This window comes from Microcebus murinus, chromosome 21, assembly GCF_040939455.1.
Source record: "Microcebus murinus isolate Inina chromosome 21, M.murinus_Inina_mat1.0, whole genome shotgun sequence".
Taxonomy (NCBI): domain Eukaryota; kingdom Metazoa; phylum Chordata; class Mammalia; order Primates; family Cheirogaleidae; genus Microcebus; species Microcebus murinus.
In genome coordinates this window covers 35,482,060-35,507,713 of record NC_134124.1, presented here as the reverse complement: position 1 = coordinate 35,507,713, position 25,654 = coordinate 35,482,060, and the positions used below count along the sequence as shown (strand labels likewise).

General features: G+C 53.3%; 1 protein-coding gene across 3 annotated transcripts in view; it reads right to left on the bottom strand.

Annotated features, from left to right (window-relative positions):
• Positions 1-17,225, bottom strand: part of ERGIC1 (endoplasmic reticulum-golgi intermediate compartment 1) — a 103,630-nt gene extending 86,405 nt beyond the window's left edge. The window contains exon 1 of one of the 3 annotated variants that reach the window (XM_075996291.1): positions 16,758-17,225. In XM_075996291.1, coding sequence (XP_075852406.1) covers positions 16,758-17,130 — 373 coding nt within the window. In that variant the 5' untranslated portion in view covers positions 17,131-17,225. The remainder of the gene's footprint in view (positions 1-16,757) is intronic. The other 2 variants (XM_075996293.1, XM_075996292.1) reach the window with 2 other exon arrangements.
• Between the last annotated feature and the right edge of the window lie 8,429 nt (positions 17,226-25,654).

Here is a 25,654-nt window from a genome sequence, read left to right as displayed (position 1 = left end):
GCCTTGTGCTGCGCGCCAGGGACAGAGACGACCAACGCCCGCAGCTGTGTCCCTGGCGGGGATCTGAGGACCTGACACTCACCAAGACACAGACAGCTCCTGCAGCCAGCGGGAAAGTCTAGGATAGAAATTTGGCAGCATTGTTCCCGCAGCCTCTTGCTGGTTGTTTGCCCTCAACCCTCAACCCCCCGCACCTCAGTTTCCCCATCTGCAGAGAAAACAACCATCCCTGGACCACACCCCTTCCAAAGGCTTTCTAGACTCTTGAGTCCTGTCGGTCACTTCTGTGATGATCACGATTAAGTTAATCAAGATCTATGGTACCCAGTTCCCAGAGTTCGACTTGAAGCATAACCGGGAACCTCACGAAAAGCTTCCCCAGCTTGCCCGGTCCGAAGAATTGCTGAGGACACTTATGGAAAATGCAGATCCCTGGGCCTGGAACAGACTCTCTAAGGGCTGCACGGGGCCCCGGGCCATCAGGGAAAGCCCCCGGCTGACTAGAGAGAATACAGTTGCTCAGCTCAGGAAACAGACAAGTGAGATTTCCGGGCTCAGGCGATCTAACAGAAAGCAGCACCGTCTGGGGCTCAGGAAGTCTTGAGTTGCGCTTGCCTCTGTTGACCTGTCAGCTGACTCTGCGCCTCCTCTCCTCTCCTCCAGGCGGGAACTATTAAGCCTAACCCCCAGGCTGGGGTTGCGGTGGGGCGTCAGGTCTCCTCTCCCTCCCTCCGCTCCCCTGACTTCCTTTAGGCACATTCTGGGGCTAATGTGCCATTTCAGGCGGGGGATGGGGTGGAGGGTGGGCCGCACCTGGTGGCCTCCCGTCAGGACAGGTAGCGGGCCACCCTCTCCTCCTCTGGGCAGGGCCTGAGGAATGCCGGCCCTCCCCATTCCTCAGGACACAGGTGAAATGAATCCTTCCAGATGTGCTTGCACCCTTGGGAGAAAACCGGAAACACTTTCCGAACTCCAAGACATTCGGCAGTAAGCACCCATCTTGGCGGCAGGGCCTCTGCCACGAGGCAGGCGGGGGATGGCAGCCAGTGCTGTCCTCCTGCCTTCAGTAAACACCTCCCGGCCCGGCCGCGTGCAGACCCGTGGGGAATAGGCAGCGCGAGCTCGCCCCCCGCACCCCGAGGAGGCAGCCGGGGTGCAACGGCGAACTGCACAGACTGCACTGCGACTGCGCGGGCCACGTGAAGGGCCGCCCGGTGTCACGGAAAGGTGCAGCGGGGAAGGGCTGGGCGACCCAAGTTAGAGTGAAGGGGCAGTCTGGGAGGATGTTTTTTCTTTTTATTTCAGCATATTGCAGGGGCCATATTACCTACACATGTTTAGGTTACGCATATTGCCCTTGCCCCACGGAGTCAGGGCTTCAGGCGTGTCCGTGCCCCAGACGGTGCGCACCAAGCCCTGGGAAGATCTTTCTTGGGGAAAGTTACGAGTTAGCCACTCTAATCCGCTGAGCTCCTTCCCTAAAAACTGTCACCCATGTCCTTTTCCTTCCTTCCAGTGCTCACCACGGTGGAAACGACCACCGTGCAGTCACTGGTTCGCTGTTCCGCCCATCTTTCCTCAACGGCCTGGACCTGCCGTGAAGGCAGACACAGCGTCAGACTTCTTCCCCAAAGTCCCTCTGATAAATCTTGGAGCGAATGCAGGAATGCACCCCACCTCCCCACAAATGGCCACGTTGCCAGGAGCCCCCGGGTGGCCTGCACGCTGTCAGTGGGCGGGGCTTGGTGCTGTTAGGACTAGTGGGGAACTGGGAGTGTTGGGTGGGGGGTAAGCCAGACTCCTCTGCCCCAGGAACTAGTCCCACCGGGGTCCAGAGCACAATGTCAGAAAGACACGCGGGGACCCAAGCCAGCCCTCCCCTCAACAGCATGTAGCAGAGCAGTCCTCCAGGGGTCAGTACCGGCCAACGCTGTCACCCACTGGCCAGCAAGTGGGTGCCAAGTTCTCAAGCATGCCCAGGGCTGCCTTCTGACTTCTCGCTCCTGGCAGTTGGCCTGGGAGGCTATTACTCCTGTGCAAACACAGCCACAGGTCCCAGGCAGGTGACGGGTGACAGGGACAAAGAGGTGGGAGAATGGCATGAATGCACATGACCCCTGCTCAGTGCATGCACACCTGGTTTGAGATGGCAGTCAGGGGCAATCTGCTGTGTAACCCTGAGGGGATCATGCCCTGCTCTGGGCCTCAGTTTCCCCATTGCTAAAGTGACACCACTGATCCCTCCTGCACAGATCAAGGTGCCAAGATCTATGGACAGACTATAATGTCCTTTGTATACTCGTGAGTGCTACAAGGTGAGAGGTTGACTTTCATCCACCTCTCCTGGCAGCAAGTTTTGCATTTGTCTGTGCACAAATTGTGTGCTAGCTGTCCCCTGAGCCAGCATTTCCCAAGGTATGGCACTCAAGCCATCAGTGGGACCTGGAGTGACTTCAGGCAACAAGGAGCTGGCAGTTAAGTGACATCAGACCTCACAGTAAGAAGGTTATTCCCTATTCAGCTGTCTTCTGAGTAGTCTAAGAACTTCCATGAGAAAGTCTCAGGGAGGTACTGTCCCAACTTCAACACATCCTCTCTCTAGCACTTTTCTTCCTTTCTTTCCTTTCTTTTCTTCCTTTCTTTCTTTTCTTTTCTTCCTTTCCTTCCTTTTCTTCCCTTCCTTCCCTCCTTTCTTCCTTTCTTTTTTTGAGACAGACTCTCACTCTTTGCCCGGGGTAGAGTACTGAGGCATCAGCCTAGTTCACAGCAACCTCAAACTCCTGAGCTCAAGCAATCCTCCTGCCTCAGCCTCCCGAGTAGTTGGGACTACAGGCATGCACCACTATGCCCAGCTAATTTTTTCTATATATTTTTAGTTGGCCAATTAATTTCTTTCTATTTATAGTAGAGATGGCGTCTTGCTCTTGCTCTTGCTCAGGCTGGTTTTGAACTCCTGACCTTGAGCGATCTGCCCACCTCAGCCTCCTGGAGTGCTAGGATTCCAGGTGTGAGCTAGCACTTGTTTTTAAGAGACCCAGCAACTTCAACAGGCTCCAAGGACTAGCTAGAACAGACAACACTGCAATTATTTGTATCAACTTACAGTAGGTTATGTTGCTTTTTCTATTTGTAAAGATGTTACAAAGTTACCTTTCACGGATGAAAGTGTTAAGTTCAAAACCTGAGCAATTTAAAGAAAAATTATTAAGTAACTAACACACATTGTTTAAGCATATGCCAAAAATCATGAAGATGGTACCAGAGTGGTGAAAGATTGAACACTAACTTCAGCTAGCATGGCAGAGATGTGTTTATCAATATGCTCATTAAAGCCCGTTCTTTTCTCTTTCTCCTGGGCACCGCTGGACCTGTTTCCTGAGCTCTCCTGCAGTTGGGCGTGACCAAGTCCCTGAGTTCTGGACAAAGGAGTGTGAGCAGAAGTAAGGGTGCCACATCCCACCTGCCACCCACCCCTCCACGTCCTCCTTTCTCTCCTGCCACTGCCAGGCCAGGGAGAGGACCCCACACGCCCCAAGGGGGCAGAGCCAGGAGACAGAAGGAGCCAAGGTTGCTGAGTACCCAGAGGGAGCAGAGCACCCTGCCTTCTGTTAGCACTTTACGTGAGTGAAACACCAGCTCATGTTGCATTCCAACCCTGAGATTCTTGGGTTGTTTATAGGAATTTACTCACTTAGGCTAAAACAAAGGAGGCATCTCTAGTCCAATCTCCTGCCCATTTTACAAGGCTTCTATGACAGCCTGGGCATCCTGGTGCTCTTTCCTGTACCAAATAGGTACCAGGCACTTAACAGATGCCAAGCACAGTCCTAAGGGCTTTGCAGAGACACTCATTTAGTTCTCATGACACTCCATGGATTGAGGCACTATTTATTAGGCTTTTCTTTCAATGAGGCAACTGAGGCCCAGAGCAGTGGAGCATCTTGCCCACGGTCGCACACCAAGGGAGCAGTGAAGCTGAGACGTGAACCCAGGACTGCTGGATGTGCAAAGCCCTCGCTGTGCCCCAGTGCCATGCAGCCTCTCTGAGCACACCACTCGGAGACTGCCACGCCCGACTGCGTGCGGCCCTGGGCTGGGCCCTGCAGGCGCCAGCACAAGTGTGCGCAAGTGTGCCACTGCTGCAGCCCTGGAGCCCTGTGGGCGAGACGGGAAGGGACCAAGAGAGCCTGCGGCACAGAGTCGGATGGGGACAGGAGGGGACACGGAGCCGGGGAGGAGGGGGTGGTGCTGGCGGCCGGCTGCAGAGGTGTGTGGGGCTTTGGCCGGTGCAGACAGGTGGGGAGACGCTGTCTCACCTGGAGCCAAGACACACCTCCTGCGTCCACAGGGAGGGCTGGGGATAAGCCCACCACCCCGTCTACGGTAAGGGGCCTAAAAGTCTCACACTAACCCCTTAAATACATCCCTGCCCTAGGAGAAATATTCCCAGTCCTTTGGAGGTTTCTCTTATGACGTGGCTCCCACAGCCCCCGCTATCGGCTCATCTTACAAAGGGCACGGGGTGTAACGGAAATATTGTGGGCTGGGGGTCAGATCGGCTGTGACTCCAGCTCTGCCCCTCCCCGCTCTGAGCCCAGACGGTACCTCCCCCCCCAGGTTTGTAATAAGGTAAAATGACGTCATGACTATAAACCGCCAGACATCAGCCCGGCACAGGGGTGGGGGGCAATGGCCCTAAGAGCGCCCTTCACTCCCCACCCCCATCTCACACCACAAGGCTCGGAGGTGACGCGTGCCCAGGGCTGCGGGTCCCGCAGTCGGGGCAGAAAGAGGCACTGTTCCGTCACGTGACGTCGCAGCAGTCAGTCCTCTTCCCTCTAGGAGGGAGGGTCGGCGCCCAGTGAGGAAGAGGGGGGAAAGAAAGACTGCAGACGCAGGTGAGGAGCTGCCTGCGGCTGTTACCAGGTGCTGAAGGCCAGGCTCATCGGAGAGAGCACGTGGGTGTCACGGACCCTGGAGGGGTGTGCTGGGAAGGGCACTCAGATCCAGGCTGTCCCAGACCCCTAGCCCCGTCTACCCGTGAGAAGTCACCGGACAAACCCAGGCTGCTGGGGGACACTCCACAGGATGCCTGGATAGTCCTCCTCGGACTGCCAAGGTCCTGACAAACCAGGAAGGACTGAGAAATTGTCCCCAACCAGCGGGGACAGGGGAGACACGAGCTCCAGATGCAATGCGGGACCCTGGAGTGCCGAGAGGACGTTGAGGGACACTGGGGAGACCCTACTGAAGCCTGGAGCTCAGTGAATAGTCACGTGCCAAGGTCAGCTTCTTACACAGGACATGGGGTAGCGCAGGGTGGGAACCGCAGGGCACCTGTGGCACCTGTACTGCTTAACAACTTGCCCGCAAATCCAAATGATTCTACGATGAGAACTGTATTAGAGACACAGAGAGAGAGAAGTAAAATACCAGAGCTAAGACCTACGTCTCACGTGGTGGCAGGCAGGGGCAGTCTAGTTAGCTCAGAACCCCCCCAACTTCTAGAACAATACCCAGCACACAGCAGGTCCTCAGCAAATGCCTGCTCATGGGGTTGCGGACTGACCAGAGCTGTCTGCGGCAGGACGAGCCGCCCCGCGCCGACCGCAGGAAATCTGCACTCCCGCAGCTCCCCGCCAGGGGCCCCGTGGCAGGCCGGCCCTCAGATGCACAGGGTGGCAGGAAGTGGCCACCCAGGTCCTGCCTCCTCCCAAGGCTTCCATGGCAACAACTGTAAACATGACCAAGTAGCCAGCTGCTGACGTAGGGGGTGCCGTGGAACAGCCACGAGGGAATCGAGGCGATGACACTGCCCCCCCAGGGCATGAAACGGTGGCTGAGAAAGCCATCTGGGCGTCAAGACAGGCGCTGAGGCTCAGTTGTGTCACCCACTGTGTGACCTTGGCCAAGTCCTGTGCCCTGTGTCCCAGCAGCCTCCTTAGGGGGACGGGAATGATTAACGGTTCCCACCCGAGGGAATCCAAGAAAAGCCTTCATCCTGGCACTTGATAAATGGTAACCACTGTGGGCACCGCTGTTCTCACAGCACAGGCCTGGGAAGGCGCCTGAACGAGACACCTGGGGGCGAGTCTTGAAGGGTGTGCCAAGGGCGTGTCACTCAGAAGGGACTTCAGCCAGCCCCGGATCACCAGGGAGCAAAGGCAGGTCCAGCGGCGAGGCTGACAGCGCCGGCCCGGCACCTCCGAGCAGGTGAGCCCAGCTGACGCCGGGGACTCAGGGTCCTTGGGCTGCGCAGGCCCAGCGTGGGACAGGGCTCAGCAGGGACAGTGCCCGAGGCTGCCTCTGCCAAGGCCGTGCCCACCAGGCCACCTCCCCAGGTCCCTCGGCTCTGCCCGCACAGGCATGCACACCGCAGAGGCTGCACGCTGCTGCTCACGGGCCACCGCATGGCAGCCCTCGCCACGGTGCATTTGGTGGGATCAGTTGCCAACCATTTTCACATAATTTATGAGATTTTCATCATCTCTTGAAAAATCGGGGAACCCGTGGGCAATAAACAGCAGAGCCGCATTGGAGCTGCCTGTCCCGCTGCGGGTGCCCATGCCCACAACCTGCTCCCGTGGCCAAGCCGGTACCTGCGGGCGCTGGGCGCACCTGGGCGTGTGGCCATGAGACCACTTTCTCTCTCACCACAGATGAATGCATTGCTATCTGGTGTCTCTGGCCCTGTGGGTGCCACCAAGGGAGGGGAGGCCAGCTCTAACCACTACAGGGGTTCGCGCATGACTGTGCCTCTGGCCCTCCAAACCAGGGGCCCTGGTTTACCACGTCAACCCACCAGATGACCCGCAAATCTCTGCCAGGGCTCAGCCAGGAGTGTGGATCTGTGCGCCAGGCAAGGCCAGGAGGGGAAAGGTACTCCCATTTTCCAAGCACACTTGTCCACATTCCACACAAGCTCATCTCATCCTCACACAATCCCTGCAAAGAAAGTATGAACATCCCAATTTGCAGATGAGGAAAATTGAGGCTCACAGAGGTAAAATGCCATAGCTGGTGACCAATGAGGAAGGGATTCAAATCCAGGGAGATCTCCCAAATGAGCAAAGGCGAGGGTCTGTTCTGAGGCTGGTTTGACAGAGCTCCCCAGGGGATCCTACAGTCAGTCCTTGGAGGGATTTCCAATGTAGAATATTCTGAAGTTGGTGGCCAGGGTCAGACCATGCAACACTTTCCCTGAACATTTGGAGGTACTTTCTATACACCATGAACATACGCTTGGACCCAGCAAAACATCAAGACAGGCCAAATACCACCAGGGCCCCCCAAAGTTCTCCAGGAACATTTTGGTTAAATTCTGTATGTTGATGACTCCTGGTGTGAAAGTGGTGGTGAGAGAAGGTCTGGTGGGGAATCACAAGAATCGACAAGGAGAAGGCAGGCTAGCTGGAACCCCAGCCTTGCACGCCACCAGCTGTGTGTCCTGGGCCAGTCACTTCCCAGCTCTGCACCTTGGCCTCTATTCTATAACTGAATAAGGGAAACAACAGAGTGAAAAGGCAACCTACAGAATGGTAGAAAACATCTGCAAAGCATGTATCTGATAAGGGGTTAATATCCAAAATATATCAGGAACTCCTTCAACTCAATAGCAAAAACAAATAACCTAGTTTAAAAATGCCCAAAGGACCTAAGAAGACATTTCTCAAAAGAAGACATATAAATGTATATAGAAAGATGCTCAACATCACTAATCATCAGGGAAATGCAAATCAAAACCACAATGAGACATCACCTCATACCTGTTCAGATGACTACTTTCAGAAAAACAAAAGACACGTTGGGGAGGGTGTGGAGAAAGGAAACCCTTGTGCACTGCTGGTGAGAATTTAAATGGTGCAGCCACTATGGAAAACAGTACAGAGGTTTCTCAAAAAAATTAAAAGTAGAACTACCATACGATCCAGCAATTCCACTTTTGGGTATTTATCCAAAAGAACTGACATCAGGATCTCGAAGAGATATTTGCACTTCCCCGTTCATTACAGCATTATTCACAGAAGTCAAGATGAAGAAACAACCTAAACGTCTATTCATGGATGAGTAATGTGGTATATATACACAATGGAACACTATTCAGCCTTAAAAAAGAAATTCTGTCATCTGTGACAACATTAGTAAACCTGCCAGTATAATGTTCTCATTATGGTACATGAAATAAGCCAGACACAGAAAGGCAAATAGTGTATGATTCTACTTATGTGAGGCATCCAAAATAGGCAAACTTACAGAAGCAGAAAGTAGAGCGGTGGTTGCCAGGGACCAGGGGGAGTTGTTGGAGAGGCATAAAGTTTGAGTTGTACCAAATGAGTAAGTTCTACCTGCTGTATAACCCAGTGCCTACAACTAATAATACTGTGTTGCACACTCAAGTACTTGTTAAAAGGGCGGATCTCGCGTTGAGTGTTCTCACCACATGGAAAACGACTGAGTTAACAGTGTGCCTACGACACAGTGATGGCATGGGAGGTTTTGGAGGGTGACTGGGGTGTTCTGTATCTGGGTGGCTGCGGTGGTTACATGATGAGCATGTTTTAAATCTCATAGAAGAGCACACAGCATGATGGCTCAAGCCTTAATCCTAGTACTTTGGGAGGCCAAGACAGGAGGATTGCCTGAGGTCAAGAGTTTGAGACCAGCCTGGGCAACACAGCAAGACCGCACCTCTACAAAAAAATTTTTTTAATTAGCTGGATGCGGTGGCTATAGTCCTAGCTACTTGGGAGGCTGAGGTGGGAGGATCCCTTGAGTCCAGGAGTTTGAGGCTGCAGTGAGCTATGATTGTGCTACTGCTCTCCAGCCCAGGCGAAAGCATAAGACCCCGTTTCTAAAAATAAAAATCTTTTAAAGTAAAAAAAAATAAGAATACAGGCCGGGTGTGGTGGCTCACACCTGTAATCCTAGCACTCTGGGAGGCCAAGGCGGGCGGATTGCTCGAGGTCAGGAGTTCGAAACCAGCCTGAGCAAGACCTCGTCTCTACTAAAAATAGAAAGAAATTAATGGACAAACTAAAATACATATACAAAAAAAAAAAATTTAGCCGGGCATGGTGGCACATGCCTGTAGTCCCAGCTACTCAGGAGGCTGAGGCAGGAGGATTGCTTGAGCCCAGGAGTTTGAGGTTGCTGTGAGCGAGGCTTATGCCACGGCCCTCTAACCTGGGCAACAAAGTGAGACTCTGTCTCAAAAAAAAAAAGGAGTACATACATAAAAGTCAGTCAATTTTACTATATGCTGATTTTAAAAAATAAAACAAAGAAAATAAAAATAAATTACTTATAACTGTATCTATCTTGTGAGGCCGGTGTGAGTTTAAGTCCAATGACATGCCCAGCACAGTTCTCAACGCAGCACAAGCGTAAGAACAGTTAGTCATTACTAATAAGATTAGCATTACTTCCTCTCTGCCTCCAAAGAGATTCAAGACCCAGACTAGAATGCGAGAAAGAAAGCCTATGCGATGGAGGGGCACCGCACGCCAGCACCGAGTGTTTCGGGACTTGTGACTATACTCAAGTTTAATTATAGCCAGGCCTCTCCTCTCGAATGGCATCTCCACCTTTTGGATAAACAGAACAGTTAGTCCGTTTCAAACGGACCTTGCTTCCTGCCCAGCTGTGCTGCCTGCAGGTTCCAGAAGGCTGGTGTTGGAGAGAATGGGGGACCACACCGTCAGACGTGCGGGTCCTCGGGGCTCCGTGACGCGAGGCCGTGTGGCCCAGCATCGGAGGGTGACCTCCCTGGATGTAAAACAGCTACAACAAGGCTCACTCAGAGGACGAGAAGGTCTCTGTAAAGGCCCTTACATGTCCCCTGGCTCTGGGCAGCATGGGGAACTCCAAGTTCATCCAGCCTCTGCCATGGGTCAAGACTTTTAAAAACGAATACACAGGCCGGGCGCGGTGGCTCACGCCTGTAATCCTAGCACTCTGGGAGGCCGAGGCGGGCGGATTGCTCAAGGTCAGGAGTTCAAAACCAGCCTGAGCGAGACCCCGTCTCTACCATAAAAATAGAAAGAAATTAATTGGCCAACTAATATATATAATATAAAAATCAGCCGGGCATAGTGGCTTGTGCCTGTAGTCCCAGCTACTCGGGAGGCTGAGGCAGGAGGATCACTTGAGCCCAGGAGTTTGAGGTTGCTGTGAGCTAGGCTGATGCCACGGCACTCACTCTAGCCTAGGCAAGAAAGCGAGACTCTGTCTCAAAAAAAAAAAAAAAAAAAAAAAAAAAAACGAATACACAGCAGTGCTGGACGTTTTGTTCCTGTCCTGTGCTTTCCCTGCATACACAACCAATATAATTAAGTTAATAGACCTAAAAGTTAAAGTTGACAACGGAGCATTAGGCTAATTACCACTTCCTTAAAGGATCAATTAGAGCTGTGTTTCCCAAACTGTGTTCTGAGAAATAGTACGAGATGCTCCATAAACAACAGGGTGTCTTAGACTATATATTTGGCAAAAGTGAGGCTGAAGCAAGTGACTCTGGGTCCTTCTGCACAGGACTTCTCAGAGACTTTTTTTTTTTTGAGACGGAGTCTCACTCTAGCCCAGGCTAGAGTGCCATGGCATCAGCCTAGCTCACAGCAACCTCAAACTCCTGCCTCAGCCTCCCAAGTAACTGGGACTACAGGTGCAAGCCAGCACACCCAGCTAATCTTTTCTATTTTTAGTGGAAACGGGGTTTCACTCTTGCTCAGGCTGGTCTGGAACTCCTGACCTCAAGCAATCCCCCTGCCTCGGCCTCCCAGAGTGCTAGGATCACAGGTGTGAGCCACTGCGCCGGCCTTCTCAGAGCCTTTAGCAAGGTAGCCAGTGCTATATGGAGGAGCATAGACTGGAGGGTGTGGAGTCCAGTCAGTCCTGCAGAGCAGGGCTTTGGAAATGTTAATGCACATACGAATCTTAAAACAGATTCAGGTTCGGGTGGGCCCTGAGCTTCTCCATTTCCAAGCTCCCAGGTGATGCTGAGGCTGTTATCTGGGACTACACTTCGAAGAGCAATTCTAGCAGACAGTTAAGACCCCTTCTCGCCCGCTTTCCCGGTGGGGTAACAGACTTGCTGAAGGCCACTTGGGAGTGACAGCTGGGACCAGAACTCTGCCTCCCAGACTTCCCCTGCAGGGCTCTATTCCCCACACCCCCTTCCCTGGCGATCGCAGCCCTGCTCGCTACTGGTTCTCCCAATTTAGAGCAGTCCTCAGTCTCGTCGTGCATTAGAACCACAAGAGAGACTTAAAAAAAATTACACCTACGACCCACCCTCAGCTCCTGATACTGGGTCTGGGGTGCAGCCTGAGTTTGGGGATTTTTAAAACTTCTCAAGTGATTCCAATGTACAGCCAGGGTTGAGGCTCATTGATTTAGAGGTGCCAGGTAAGCCTCACCCCAACTACCCTCCTTTATACCCTGCCTGGCTCCCCCAGGCCTGATGAACACCAGCCAAGAGCAACTCCGCAACACGACGTGAGGATCACCAGGTGGGAACGGAGCTTAACAAGGCCACAGCTGGCGGAGGCCCTGTCTCAAGCTGCTGTGGTTTCATAGTCAGGAATCCCAGCTGCCTTCGGAGGGGGAATTTCCCATCTCACTCCATGTCCAGATGAGCAGGTGAGCACACTCTAAGCCTGAAAGCCCCCGGTGGTCATCGCAGCAAAGCCTGGTGTGGGAGTCTTTAGGGACAATCTCAGGATCCGGTGTCAGACTACCTGAGGCTTGGGAAAAAGGAAGGCTGATGATTTTAAGCTTGTTAATGAGCACTGCCAGGTGAGGATTAGTGATGAGAAACCCAGTGAATCCAATTAGAAGAGATCTCAGCTCTCTGAGTCGAGTGATGGGGAAAGAACCAGCGCTGGCGGAGGCTGCAGGACACGGCAGAGCTCCGGCGCGATGGCAGCGTTCCAGCCCCAGCTCCTGCCGCCGGCCACGTCCCCTCACCCCGCTGCACCCCCACGGCACGTCCGCAGCGGTGCCTCGCAGGGTCGCTGGGGGACTGCACGAGCCGGCACGTGCGAGGCCCTTACAATGGCGCCTGGCACTAGCAGGAGCTCGGCACACACGAAATACCGGCTTTTTCACATGGCTTTCCCTCTGCTCTTTCATTTTCTTTTCACCTGATTTTTAACTCTATATTTTTAAAAATTTGTGGTTCTTATCAGCTTCCTAGCGTTCTTTCTGGAACGAGGCAAGGCGGAAACACAGGCACTCACATTAGCCACTCTCTGCTGAGTGGAGCAGTGCGGCCGGGCTCGGCCTGCTGTCGCAGGTGAGGGGGCCCCAGAGGCCACCTTGGCCGGGGCAGAACGAGGTATCACGGAGTTCAGGCTGGGTCCTCCCCCAATTCCAGACACATTTGAAGGCTGAGCAGGACATGAAAACATGAGTTCAGGCCAGGCGCAGTGGCTCACACCTGTAATCCTAGCACTCTGGGAGGCCGAGGTGGGAAGATTGCTCGAGGTCAGGAGTTCGAAACCAGCCTGAGCAAGACTGAGACCCCATCTCTACTATAAATAGAAATTAATTGGCCAACTGATATATATAGAAAAAATGGGCTGGGCATGGTGGCGCATGCCTGTAGTCCCAGCTACTTGGGAGGCTGAGGCAGGAGGATCGCTTGAGCCCAGGAGTTTGAGGTTGCTGTGAGCTAGGCTGACGCCATGGCACTCACTCTAGCCTGGGCAACAAAGCGAGACTCTGTCTCAAAGAAAAGAAAAGAAAAGAAAAGATTAGTTCAACTTTGGAAAGCCACTCACGGGTCCTGAGGAGGTCTGGGGTCTCCTGGTGTGTGTGTGTGTGGGGGGGGTGGACCACTCAGAATGCCAGGGTGAGGGGCAGGCCATGGGGCCCAACCCACGCATTGCCGCAGGGCCAGCATGAGAGCTGCGCGGCCTGTGCAGTCACACGGCCACACGCTCGGGGGCTCCGTGCTTGGCTGAATGCTCTGCTGTTGCTGTCCTGAAATTCCTAATACTTTTCCAACAAGGGCCCCACAAATTATGTATCTGGCCCTATGTTGCAGGGATATCTCACTTGCCCCTACATCTACCCTACCAGGTAAGGCAGTGAAGGGTACCATTCCCTCCTTAAAATGAAGAAACTGAGGCTCTGAGAGGATAAATCAACTGTCTCGGAGTATAGCTAGTCAGTGGAAGGGCGGTGGCCCAGCCCAGGTCTTGGGGCTGCCACCTGGGAGCCAGTCACCTGCAGCTCCCTGAAAGCAGTGCTCGGGCTCCGCTGGGCCTGGCTGCAGGGACTGCTGGGTGCTGCTGTCTCCCCTCCTCACCCACCCTAGGCTGGGCTGCCACAACCTCCTGAGCAGCAGGCGGCAGGTGCTATTGGCCCCAGGCCAGCCGGAACTGGGAAAAATACACACGGATCTGGGTCACAAGGCCAGTTGCACAACTGCAACATCCAGCTATTAGTGAAACAATTTAACAAGAGCAAAGCAAACAGAAGTAATCATTAAAGCTCAGGTCCCTCCTCTGCATTCAGCCTCCTCCCCCAACTCCAAAAGCAATTTAGAAAGGGCAAATTCAAGGACAGAGCGCGAAGAATTCTCCACCAATAGCTGAAAATCTGCCCACTAAAGCTGGCATATCAAATCACACCATGTCTTTGGCTTCCTGAACAGACTTTTAAGAGGCATGTCTAAGGAGGCAAGTTTGGCCCAAACACCATTCCAGGAGCTGGAGATACAATCTTCAACAAACCAGATAAAATTCTTGCCCTCAGGTGCTCACAGACTAATGGGAGGAGAGAGAACAAGCATAATAATTAAGTGAATGACACAGTGTGTTAGGAGATGGCAGGTGGTTAAATGAAAAGACACAAATGGGTGCTTACTCTGTGTCTAAATGCTGTACACACACTGTGCCATCTCTCCTCGTTCCCATTGGACAGAAAAGCACAGCAAGCTGAGTAAGTCGTGCCAGGCCCTATAGGCAGTGAGAAAGCAAGGAGTATCCACAGGAAAGGGCAAGAGGATGCTATTTCTCCCCTTCCGACTTTGTTCTGAAAAGAGCAACATGAGCACGAAGCCTGGCTTTCTCCCTGGCCTCGAACTGTGGGGCACTAATCATGGGACACCCCGTCTCCCCTCCCCAGTATTCTCAGAAGATCTGACGGGGTGGTGGGACCCTCCAAGCTTTCCCTTTTCTCCCAGAGCTAAGGCTTTGGAGCCGACAGCCCTGAGTTCAAGACCCGGCTCCACCAGCCACTGAAAATGGCTTCACTCAGCAGCGTCTCCTTCTCCTCCGAGTTAAAATGAAGACTAACTCCCCCTCTCAGGTGACGCGGGAATGGAAGTCTGCACCCCAAGGTGTCCATACGGCAGTGAACACCCCCTGTGTGCCTGTTCATGTGCACGCCCCTCTCTCGGGGCCCCTCCAGCCCTCCCGCTTCCCTTCTGAGTGCTGAGAGGCTGGGCCGTGGGCTGAGCTTGGGGGACGCTGGCTAGGGGCCTGATGAATGCACACCGCAGAGGAAGGTGCACGGACGGTGGAACCTGTTTCAGAACCCAGGTCCCGGAGCCTTGCGGTTCACAGACCTTAAAGCAGGCGTCCTCAAACTACGGCCCGCAGGCCACATGCAGGTTTCTGCCCATTTGTTTTTTTACTTCGAAATAAGATATGTGCAGTGTGCATAGGAATTTGTTCATAGTTTTTTTTTAAACTATAGTCCGGCCCTCCAACAGTCTGAGGGACAGTGAACTGGCCCCCTGTTTAAAAAGTTTGAGGACCCCTAAAGAGTGCAGGTCTGTGACACACAAATGGCTCGTCCTCCAGGGCGCAAACATGAAGCGCTCAATACATTATCAACGTTCCGTGCTGAGCCCAAGCCCTGGAGGAAAGCAGAGTTAAGCTGGGGCCCTGATGGCACCTGGGCACTCGGGACCGGAAGCAGGCAAGGCAGCCCAGGCTAGCCGGCCTCGCAGAGCTGGGCGTTTTCCACTTGAAAAATCAACGCCTCACACAGACACAGCCTTTGGCAGGCAGGCCCCTCCAAGGCCAGAGGCCAGAGCTGGCCTCGCCTCTTTCCCTTAATTCATGTACCTGCCCCTCAAACCTCAATGTGTGACCTGGGTCCCAGGCCCACCCTTTTTATCTGGAGCCCATGAGGTCCAGGGCAAGACCCTCAAGTGCCAGCCCTGTATGGCGGAAGGGTGCGGTGCGGAGGGACAGGGAAAGAGGACTGAAAGCAGTGACTTCGCCAACAAGCTCAACCTCAGCGGAACCTACTGAAGCCCACGGGGACGGAGGAGGGGCAGGAGGTGGGAATCCTCATGCTCAGCCTGGGTACGGGGCGGCTTTTCGGAACCAGGAGTCCATGAGCCAACACAGCTCTCACGGCCCGGACACGAGCTGTCGGCATTAGGACTGCCCTGAATTCCATCAAGGGCCTTTCCTTGTTCAGAACTGCCCTGGGTCTGCGAGCTTTTGTCCAGGGACACTGGTGCCCGCCTCACAGCTGCCTGGAGGAGGCGGGAAGCTGGCAATGTTTGCTAGATGGCCCCGGTGCTCAGGACAGGTTGGAAAACCACGCCAGCCAGTAAAGAGGCCCAAGGCCGACGTCCTCTCTGGGCCTAAATCCCAACATGTCCCCAAGCCATGGGGTCACGGCAGGCTAGGGACCTCTCTCTCTGGGTAGGCTTCTCCCTTTGGGAGAGGAGCAGTCCCTCTGTGACACAGGCATCATTTGATGGAGAGGAAGGCACCCATGGAGAGGCCGTGCCACTGATGCCCACGTCTGAGCTCTCAATCACGCTGCACTCTGTTGGGGTGCCTCCTGCACGCAGCCCTCACAGGTGGGGACCTTATTTTTAGCCCCAATTTGCAGGTGGTGAAACGGAAACACTGAAAGGACTCACACACTTACTGAGCTCATCCAGCTGAGTGGTGAAGGGGAAGTCTGAACCCAGAGCCTTTGCCCTAACTTCTAGAATATACCAAGCAGCTCAGTGGCGATGGCAGAGCTATGATTCTAATCCAGCTCCTCCCTACACCAAACCCCTGTTTTCCCAGCTCGACACCAAGAGTGGCTGCCAGGACAGCCCCTAGGGCTTCATACCTTAAGGAAAGGACAGGTGGAGACCCCCTTCCCTGGCACAAGGTGGACCAAGAGGTAGGTGGACCCCACAAAGGGCCCTTTGTGGTGACTGCAGAAAGCCAAGGCCAGACCCTGATGGCCCCCAAGCAGAGCTCTGCCCAGGGCTCACCGCCTCCTCCCCTTCCCATGTGCCCCACACCCAGAGCACAGGGTGGGGGCTGGCTGGGGACAGGCCTCTGATGAGCCCAGCCTAAAACCCTCCAGCTGCTGCCAGGCTGGCTGGGGCTGCAGGCCCCCGCAGGCTCACCCCAGGTGCTCAGGCCCCACCTGTCAGCTGGGGAGGGGTCCACTGAAGGAGGCTGGGGGGGGGGAGATGCCGGGTTGTAAGGGTTGTTCCCATGGGGGGAGGGAGGAAATCTGTTTCCCAGACTGGGGGGAGGGGAATGCAAGGTGTCAGGGGAGGCAGGGGAGGGGGCTTGGCGGGAGGAAGGTGGGTGGGTTTGTCTCGGGCTGCACAAGGGGCCACTCCGGGGCTCTGGCTGGCCTCATGTGCGGCCAGGGGCCCGCCCGGGGTCCCCGAGGCATGCACGGGGCAGGGGGCGCCTGTGCGTGCAGGGCGGGAGGGTTCCGCGGCGCCCCCTCTGCCCGCGGAGGGGCTCCCGAGTGGCGGGGGTCGCCACACTCACCTCCTGAAGTCAAAGGGCATCGTGCCGCCGCCGCCGGGGGTGGGAGCGCTGCAGACCAGGCGGGCCGCGGCGCCGCGTGGGTCCCAGCCCGCTGCCAACGCCTCCTCCGCCGTCCCGCCCCCGCCGGCCGTCCGGCTCTCGCCACTCGCCGCCCGCCGCCGGGAAGTGACGCTCCGCGCAGCCCATTGGGCGCCGCCCCCGGCCGCCCCTTCCGCCGCGGGTTAAAGGGGCCGGCGGCGGGGGCCGGGCCTGGGCGCGGGAGCCCGGCCTCCAGCCCTCGCTCTCGCTCCTTCCGGCCTCGCGCCCGGTCTCCCTCTCGTCTCCGTGCGGCCGGGGCAGATCGCCCTGCCTCCCAGAGCCGCCTCTTCCGCATCTGCAGAACGGTTCCGAGTTGGGGGAGTCCATGGGCTGCTGCGGGCACGGGGAGGTCAGGCCGCCCCAGACTTGCCAAGAGGCCCGCGCCCGCCCCCAGGGGCCTCTCTGGAAGAGCCCGGGCCTCTCCGAGCAGCCCTTCCTCTGCGCATCTGCACAAGGACGACGGCGACGCTTTAGGAGTTTTCCTGGGGGTCACATGAGAACTGGTTACTGACAGCGCAGAGCCTTGCACCCGAGGCCACAGTATTGATAGTGGGCGCCGTGGCTGTCCGTGCCCACCTCCACCGGCGGGCCGCTGCAGCGGGTTCTCCCGGGCGCCGCCCTAGCCGGGCCCACGTGCGAGTTTGTCTCCCAGGCCGACCGGGCCTGCGCTGTGCCTCAGCTTATGGCGGACTGTGCCATTGTTCCCCTCTTTGAGCCTCAGTTTCCTCCTCAAAAAGGCCCCCAGGGTTCTGTCACTGACCCCTTCTTCAAGGTTGCAGTGACACAGGCCTTGAAAAACCTGGGGAGGACAGTGGGAGGCATGTTCAAAGAGCAGGGCCGATGGGCAGTTTCCTCATGCACAAATAGAGGGAAACAGCGGTACCTGTCCCTCTGGGAGGGTCTGGAGGGACCTGCCAGCATGGGGTGGGCCAAAGCCTTCCCCCCAGGGGGCATCCACCGAGGCCTGGCAATTGCTTCTCCTCCCTCTGACCCCTACTCTCCCTCCCGATGCATCCCTTCCTCACCCTCCCAACAAGCAGCCTGGCACCCTGGCGGGAGAGAATCTCAGCCAGACCAGGACCTTGAGCAGCCCCTGGGGCCAAGGAGTGATTGCTGGGTAGCACCGTACCCGTCCTCAAACACCTGCCCAGACTTCTACACAAGAGAGAAATAAACACCTATCATCTTTCAGCTCTGGTTGTTTTGGATTTTCAGACACTTACACCTGAACCTAACACTAATACACGTACCCAGCCTAGTTAATTATTATACTTGACTGCACAAATACTACACACGGAATAGGCTGGTACCCTGTTCTATGGCCCCGTGGTACGCTGTAGCTTTCCTTGGGAGAAGGCGGCACAATTTGTGATTAGATGATTATTAATTGGCTAATAGCTACCTTCCTATCTTGAGTGGAAGCTCCCTCAGGGAGGGTGGTGTCACCTTTGTGCCCTAGTGTCCCACCAGAGCCTGCCCATGGCGGCGGCGTGGTAACCGTGCTGAAGGCTGACGGAGGCTTCGAGGGGCGGGCCTTCCCGCAGAGCAGAGAGGGCCCGTGACAAGTGTCTTTGCCTTGGGACTGTTGAGGTCAGTAAGCAGACCAGACTGTCAGTCCCAGCTGGTCCGTCCACGCAGGAGACAGCGAGATGGAGGTAAAGAAATCAGACTGTGGCTGCAGTATATGGGAAGGTTGTGGACCTCTTTGAGCAGGGGAGTGACTCAATAAAAGCTGAGTTTTAGAGCCAGGTTCAGTGGCTCATGCCCATAATCCCATTAATTTGGAGGTCAAGGTGGGAGGGTCATTCAAGGCCAGGACTTTGAGACTAGCCTGGGCAATATAGCAAGACCCCATCTCTAAAAAATAAAAAAACCACAGAAAAAACATTAACCAGGCTCAGTGGAATACGCCTATAGTCCCTGCTACCCAGAAGCTGAGGTGGGAGGATCACTTAAGCCCAAGAGTTGAAGGTTGCAGTGTATTTTGATCACACCACTGCACTCCAGCCTGGGTGACAGAGCAAGACCCTGTCTCTAAAAAACATAAGTAAATAAAGTTGAGTTTTCCATTTTTGTAGCAGCCAACCTCCAGTGACCCTGATCTCCTAGTATCCCATGCCCTTGTATAATCACCTCCCACAATGAACAGGGTGGACCTGTCCTGTGCAATCAACAGGACATTGCAGAAACACCAGGGTATGACTCCTGAGACCAGGTCATCCAAGACATTGATGGCCAGGCCTGGGGCTCACGCCTGCAATCCTAGCACTTTGGGAAGCTGAGCTGGAAGGATCACTTGAGCCCAGGAGTTCAAGATGAGCATGGGCAGCCCAGGTGCGGTGGCTCATGCCTGTAATCCTAGCACTCTGGGAGGCTGAGGTGGGTGGATTGCTTGAGGTCAGGAGTTCAATACCAGCCTGAGCAAGAGCGAGACCCCGTCTCTACTAAAAATAGAAAGAAATTAATTTACCAACTAAAAATATATATACAAAAAAAAAAAAATTAGCCGGGCATGGTGGCGCATGCCTGTAGTTCCAGCTACTCGGGAGGCTGAGGCAGAAGGATTGCTTGAGCCTAGGAGTTTGAGGTTGCTATGAGCTAGGCTGACACCATGGCACTCACTCTAGCCTGGGCAACAAAGTGAGACTGTATCCAAAAAAAAAAAAAAAAGATGAGCATGGGCAACATAGCGAGACCCCATCTCTAAAAAAAAAAAAAAAAAAAAATTAGCCAGGCATAGTGATACATCCCTATAGTCTGTCCCAGCAACTCAGGAGGCTGAGACAGGAGGATCGCTTAAGCCTGGGAGTTTGAGGTTGCTGTGAGCTAGGCTGACACCGCAGCACTCTAGCCCAGGCAATAGAGTGAGACTCAGTCTCAAAAAAAAAAAACAACTTTGGGGCTCCGCTTAACCTCTCTTGAATCACCTGTTCTGGGTGCTCGAGCATGATTACGGTAGGGTCCACGTGGTGAGAAGCTGAAGCCTCTGGCCAGCAGCCATGTGACTGAGCTGTCTTGGAAGCACATCCTCAGCCCAGGTCAAGTCTTCAAGCTGCTGCCCGGCCCCCGACTAACTACAGCCTCATGAGAGACCCTGAACCAGAGCCACCAGCTCAGCTGCTCCCGGCGAGCTGCTCCTCACCCACATAAACTGTACAAGAATAAACGCTTATTTTAAGCTGCTAGTTTATGCATAATCAGCTACACAGCAGCAGATAATGAACACAGACTCCATCCCATTTTCCTTTTCTGCCAGCAACTTCCGCCTGTTTTCCTTCATCTCACCCCAACCACCCTGGGAAAATAGAAAACCACTCCGGACTCAGACAACTCTCTAGCTGGGTGACCTGAACAAGCTGCTTAACTAGCTGAGTGTCCGGGTGTGCAATGAAGGATAATAATACCTTACTTGTGACAGGTAGTCTCTAAAACTGCCCCAGTTAATCCACCTCCTGGTATTCATGCCCTTGTGTCATTTCCTCCCTTCAGGTGTAGGCTGGACTTCCTGTCTCACTTCTAATAAACAGAATATGGCGGAAGTGATGGGCATGTTGCTTCTGAGATTAGGTTACAAAAAGATTGTGACTTCTGTCTTGGACATTCTCACTGTCTCTCGGATCAATCACATTTCAGCTCCCATGTGGCAAGGCAGCCCAGTGGAGAAGCCCCGAGAGTGAACTTGCAAGTGAACCTTCCAGGGCCTGACAACGGCCGTGTGCATGAGTTTAGAAATGGATCCCTCAGCTCCAGTTGAGCCTTGACATGACCGCAGCTCTGCTGACAGCTTGGCTGCCACCTCCTGAGAGACCCTGAGCACAGGCATCCAAACGTTTGTTGTTATAAGCCCCTAAAGTTGGGGTAGTTGGTTATGCAGCAACAGATAATAAATACATTGTCCTAAAAGCTGGCTGTGAAAATGAAGTAAATGTATAGTGCCTGGCACATAGTAGATGCTAATTAAATGCTTGCTGATTGAATCAATCAATAAACACATGAACGTTCTATAATGCAGAAATGTTCCCTGAATCCAAATACTCTCTTCCTCCCACTCCTGCCAACGACGTCACTGAAAGTTGTTTTAAGCAGGGGAATGGCTGGGTCACATTTGTTTTTCTGTAATGGGAGATTGGTTTGTGTTCCATGGGTGTGGCTGGTTCAGCTGTGGTCTGGATAAAGAAAGATTAAAAAATAATAATCCTTTGTCAGCTCAGAGAGGACGTGAGGGTGACTTAGGTCTCATAGCAGGTAGGTCTCTGAAGAACTCTCCTTTCTTGCTCTATTAAAGTCTCCCAAGCAATTAGAAGACACTCGTTCATTCATCATTCTTTCTCCTATTCATTCATTATACCACTATTTACTGCACACCTCCTTATGACAGGCGCTCTGGATATAGAAATGAGCATGACATATCCCTGATTTCAAGAAAGAAGGGAGGAGGTAGGCAAAAGTGTGATGCCAGCGCAAAAACTCAGGGGCAAGAGCATCAACCCCTGGTGCAGTTTTGTGTGGAAGGTGCAGCACACGGCAGCACTGGATGTTCCGGGAGTCCAGGAGGGATCTCCGATCCACCCATGGGCTCCTGTTCTGTTCAAAGAGCAGGAACAAAAAAGAAAAAAAAAGAAAAAGAAATATTATTTATATTTTTAAAAATAAAAAAAGAAAGAAAGACAGAGGAGAAGGAAGGGAAGGAGGGAAAAGAAAAGAGGAAAAGTTTATGGTAAAACAATAGAAAGGAAGAAAAGAAAAAAGAAAAGTCCAAAAGCCCAGAGGTAGATTCGGGTTTCAGGCACATTGAATCCAGGTGTTTCAATAACTGCCCAGGAATCTGTCTCTTCCCATCCTAGGCTCATTTTTAATCCTGGCTTCACGTTGAACAGGCTTCCTCCTATGCTGGCAAAATGTCTGCCTGTAGCTCCAGGCTGAAGTCATCCCACTGGGCAACTCCAGAAGATAAAGATCAGCTCTTCCCTGATTCCTTTGCACAGGCTCCTGAGCTGCCCCTCAAGGGCCCCAAGTGTGGCTCCAGGGGACTGGGGTGTGCAAACCAGCCAGCCCCTCCAGCTTGGGGTGGAGTCAGCCGCAGCCTACGCACACAGATCAGATGAGAGAAGAGTGGCTCCCTAGCGAAAAGTCTGTGCAGTGCTGCTATAGAGGAGGAAGAGGACACTGGAAGGCTAAATCATCATACGTCTTGGGGAGGGAGTCAGGGAAGGCTTCTGGGAGGAGGAAGAGTCTGAGCTCAGACCTGATGAACAAGTGGGAATTAGTCAGGGGGAGAGAGGTAGGCTGGGCACATTAGTATCCATTGCTGCATAACAAACTATCCACAACTTAAAACTTTAAAATAATACACATTGTCTTGGTCAATTTTCTGTTGCTATAACAGAATACCACAAACCGAGTAATTTATAAAGAAAAGGAATTTATTTCTTACAGTTCTGGAGGCTGGGAAGTGCAAGGCCGAGGGGCTGCGTCTGGGGAGGGCCTTCTTGCTGCGTCGGAACATGGTGGAGGCATCAGATGGCGAGAAGGCAAGAGCGTGTCAGCTCAGGTGTCTCTTTCTCTCCTCGTAAAGCCACCAGTTCCATCAAGGGGGCCTACCCCAGATGACCTTATCTAATCCTAATTATTTCCCAAAGGCTCCACCTCCAAATACCATCAACGCATGAATTGGGGCAAGTTTCCAACACATGAAATTCGGGAGACACATTCAAACCACGGCATGCACGCGATACGTTCCCCCGTCTGAGGGTCAGGAATCCAGGCGCAGCTTGGCCTGCTGGCTGTGGCTCAGTCGAGGCTGCGGTTTCTGCAGGATAGAAGCTCACTCCCATGGCTGTTGTCTGGAGTCGTCAGCCCTCCCCACGTGGACCTCTCCAAAACACTGCTCATGGCATGGCTTCCCCAGAGTCAGTGAAGAGAGAGACAGAGGCAGCCTTTGATAAAGTAGTCTGCAAGAAACTCGCTTCTTACTGCGTAAGGATCCAACAACACGGAGGTGGGAGAGAGGACGGCATGGCTGCAGCCCGCGCTAACATCCAGCTAGAGCCGTAGATAGTTGGGGGCTGAGCTGTGAAGGACTTTGAATGCCCTGTTAAAAAGTTAAACTTTTTTTCTGTAGGTAATGAGGGGTCCTGAAGCATTTCAAGTTAGGACATACTGCAATATTTTGGTTTGCAGTTTTAGGGAGCCCAATATACTGTATTCTCTTTCCTGCACATGTTCTGAATGCATGTGATTTCTGTCTGCAGGGGGTCTTCCTAATGGTGAACCTCAGAATTTGGCAGACAGACCCACCCAGGAGGCATCAGAAGGGAAGGAAAAACACAGGCTCCTTGGGGAGGGCAGAGCAAAATGCAGCTCCCCGTGAGCAGCCTTCTCCCAAAAGGAGGAAGGGAAGAGCTGGGCACCATAGTCTCAGACTCCAGTCCCAAACTCACCAATTAGAATTCACCCATCTCCCCTGGTGGCGGTGGGGGGAGCCCAGGGTGTTGAGGGGAAAGCCCTCCTTATAGAAACTGAAGCAATGGGAAAGCACACCACCCACAATTTGAAATTTTTTGGAAGCATCACTCTGGTGGCCCACGTGGAGGACGGGCTGGTGTGGGAGGCCAAGGAGGGGGCTGCTGCAATGTCCAAGAGGAGATGGGGAGCAGGCCCAAATCTACAGGGCTTGAGGGACGGTCTGGGGGCAGTTAAACTGCTCAGAAGTGTTCCAGGGACAAGGAGGCTCAGACACTAGAGTTCGTAGGAGCCCGCAGGCATTTCCTCATATTTCCCACATTTGCCCCCACTCTCAGTCTCCCCATCTTGGCTGCGGGAGACTCCATGAACTTCCAGTTGCCCATTATCCTTGCTGTCATCCACGGCTGGCTCCTCTCTGTCTCTGCAGGGTGAGCTCACTATGATGAGCATGGGGGTAACGCTGATGTCCATTGAACGTATTGAATCTGTGGATTTTTCAATGTTCTGGAAAATAATCAACCACCATATTTACAGATATTGCCTCTGCCCTATTATCTCTCTTCTCCCATTTTGTTTTTATTATCTCTGTTCATTTTGCAAAGTTTCTTCTGACCTATTTTCTAGTTCACTAATTCTCTCTTTGGCTGTGCTTAATCTGATATTAAACTTGTCCATTGAATTACTTTTAATTATTGTATTTTTCTGTTTTCGTATTTGTATTCTATCCTTTTTCAAATATTCTATTTGAATAGAAGGCATGCTGGACGCCTTCTGCTTGTCCCTCCAGAACAACTCTGCTCCTTGACCCTTCCCTGTGTCCTGGGAGGTTGACCTGCGTTGATGGACACGTATTCTCTTGGCTTCTGATTGGTTTCAGCCTGGGGGGGGGGCACCAGCAACAGATTGGAAGGAAGGAGAAGAATGGATTTTGGTATGCATTCTCCAGCTTCCACCCTGAGTGCCCACCCAGGTGACTGTGCCCTTCATGAACGTCATAATTCCCAACAGGTGGTCCTCTCCACCCAGCACCCTTCTGGGTTCCACTCACCACTCCCTCTCCTGCCCTTTCAGGCCTATGGGCAGTAACACTGCACTGATACTTACTCCAGGGTGCTAGCTCTAGGGTATCTCTTGTAGTTTCCCTACATTCTTCTCATACTGGTAAAAGCATCTCTTTGTTAAGCTCTTCATTAACCACTTAGATTACGCCATTGCTTTCAGGCCAGGACATGGGCTGCCATAGCTGCTTTGCATGGTTTCCAATTTCCTTACAGAATTTTTAGCATAGCGTTTTATCTCCTCGAACATAGCAGCATAATTACACCACAGTCAGTGTCTGATGCTCCCATGTCTGGAGTCCCTGAGGCCCATTTCTGCTTGTTTTCATTCATAGTGTCTTGTCTCTTCATGAATCTAGTTATCTTTGGTTATGTGCTGAAAATTGTGTTTGAAAAAAACATTTGTAAAAATAATTTTAGATCTGGGTGTTTTTTTTGTTTTGTTTTGTTTTGTTTTGCTTTTGTCAGGCACTGGGGGGAAACCAGCATTCTGGAATCACCTTAGTGCAAGTTCAGAGCGTGAGACGTACCAGGTCACCCAGATGACCTGCGGGTGGCTCGGTCTGTCCAAGGGCTAGTCTGCTTTTATTTCGCCTGTACTGCTAGGGTTTCAGGGGCACACCCAAGCTGGGGGCAGATCTGCCAGGGTCACCGAACTTTGGCAGACCCTGGAACTCTGATGTCAGGCCCCCTAGCCCTCAAAATAAATCAGAATCTGGGCCCTTTTAACCACCTCCCATGGCTGCCACCCTGATCTAAGCTGTTACCATCTCTCACCGGGATCAGGCGTCACTACTCAACCAGTTTCTGGCTTTCCATCTTGTCACCTGCAGCCTGTTCCCAGCACTGCAGCCAGAGCAGACCTTTCATGCTAAGACCCTGCGCCTCCTCCGCTCAGAACACTCCAGAGGCTCCTGTCTCACTTAGAGTAACAAGCAAAGTCTTTACAATAACTGGCAGGCTGCAGGGTCTGCCCCACTACGTTCTTGGCCTCCTTTCTGACCCCATCCCTGCTCACTCTGCTCCACCTGCAGCGGCTCTTCGCAGCGCCTCGAGCACAGGATGCTCCTGCCTCAGGGTCTTTGCACGGCTGCCCTCCCTGGATGTCTGCCTGTCTCACCCCCTCCTCTTCAAGTGTTTGCTCAAATGTCATCTCAGGGAGGCTTTCCTGGTTCCCCAGGTCAAATTACGTACCTTCCCCAACACTCCTGATCCCCCTTTACCCTACTCTTGTTTTGTTTTGTGTTTTCGTAGAATTCATCACCTTCTAACTTGCTGTTTCATTCACTTGTTTCT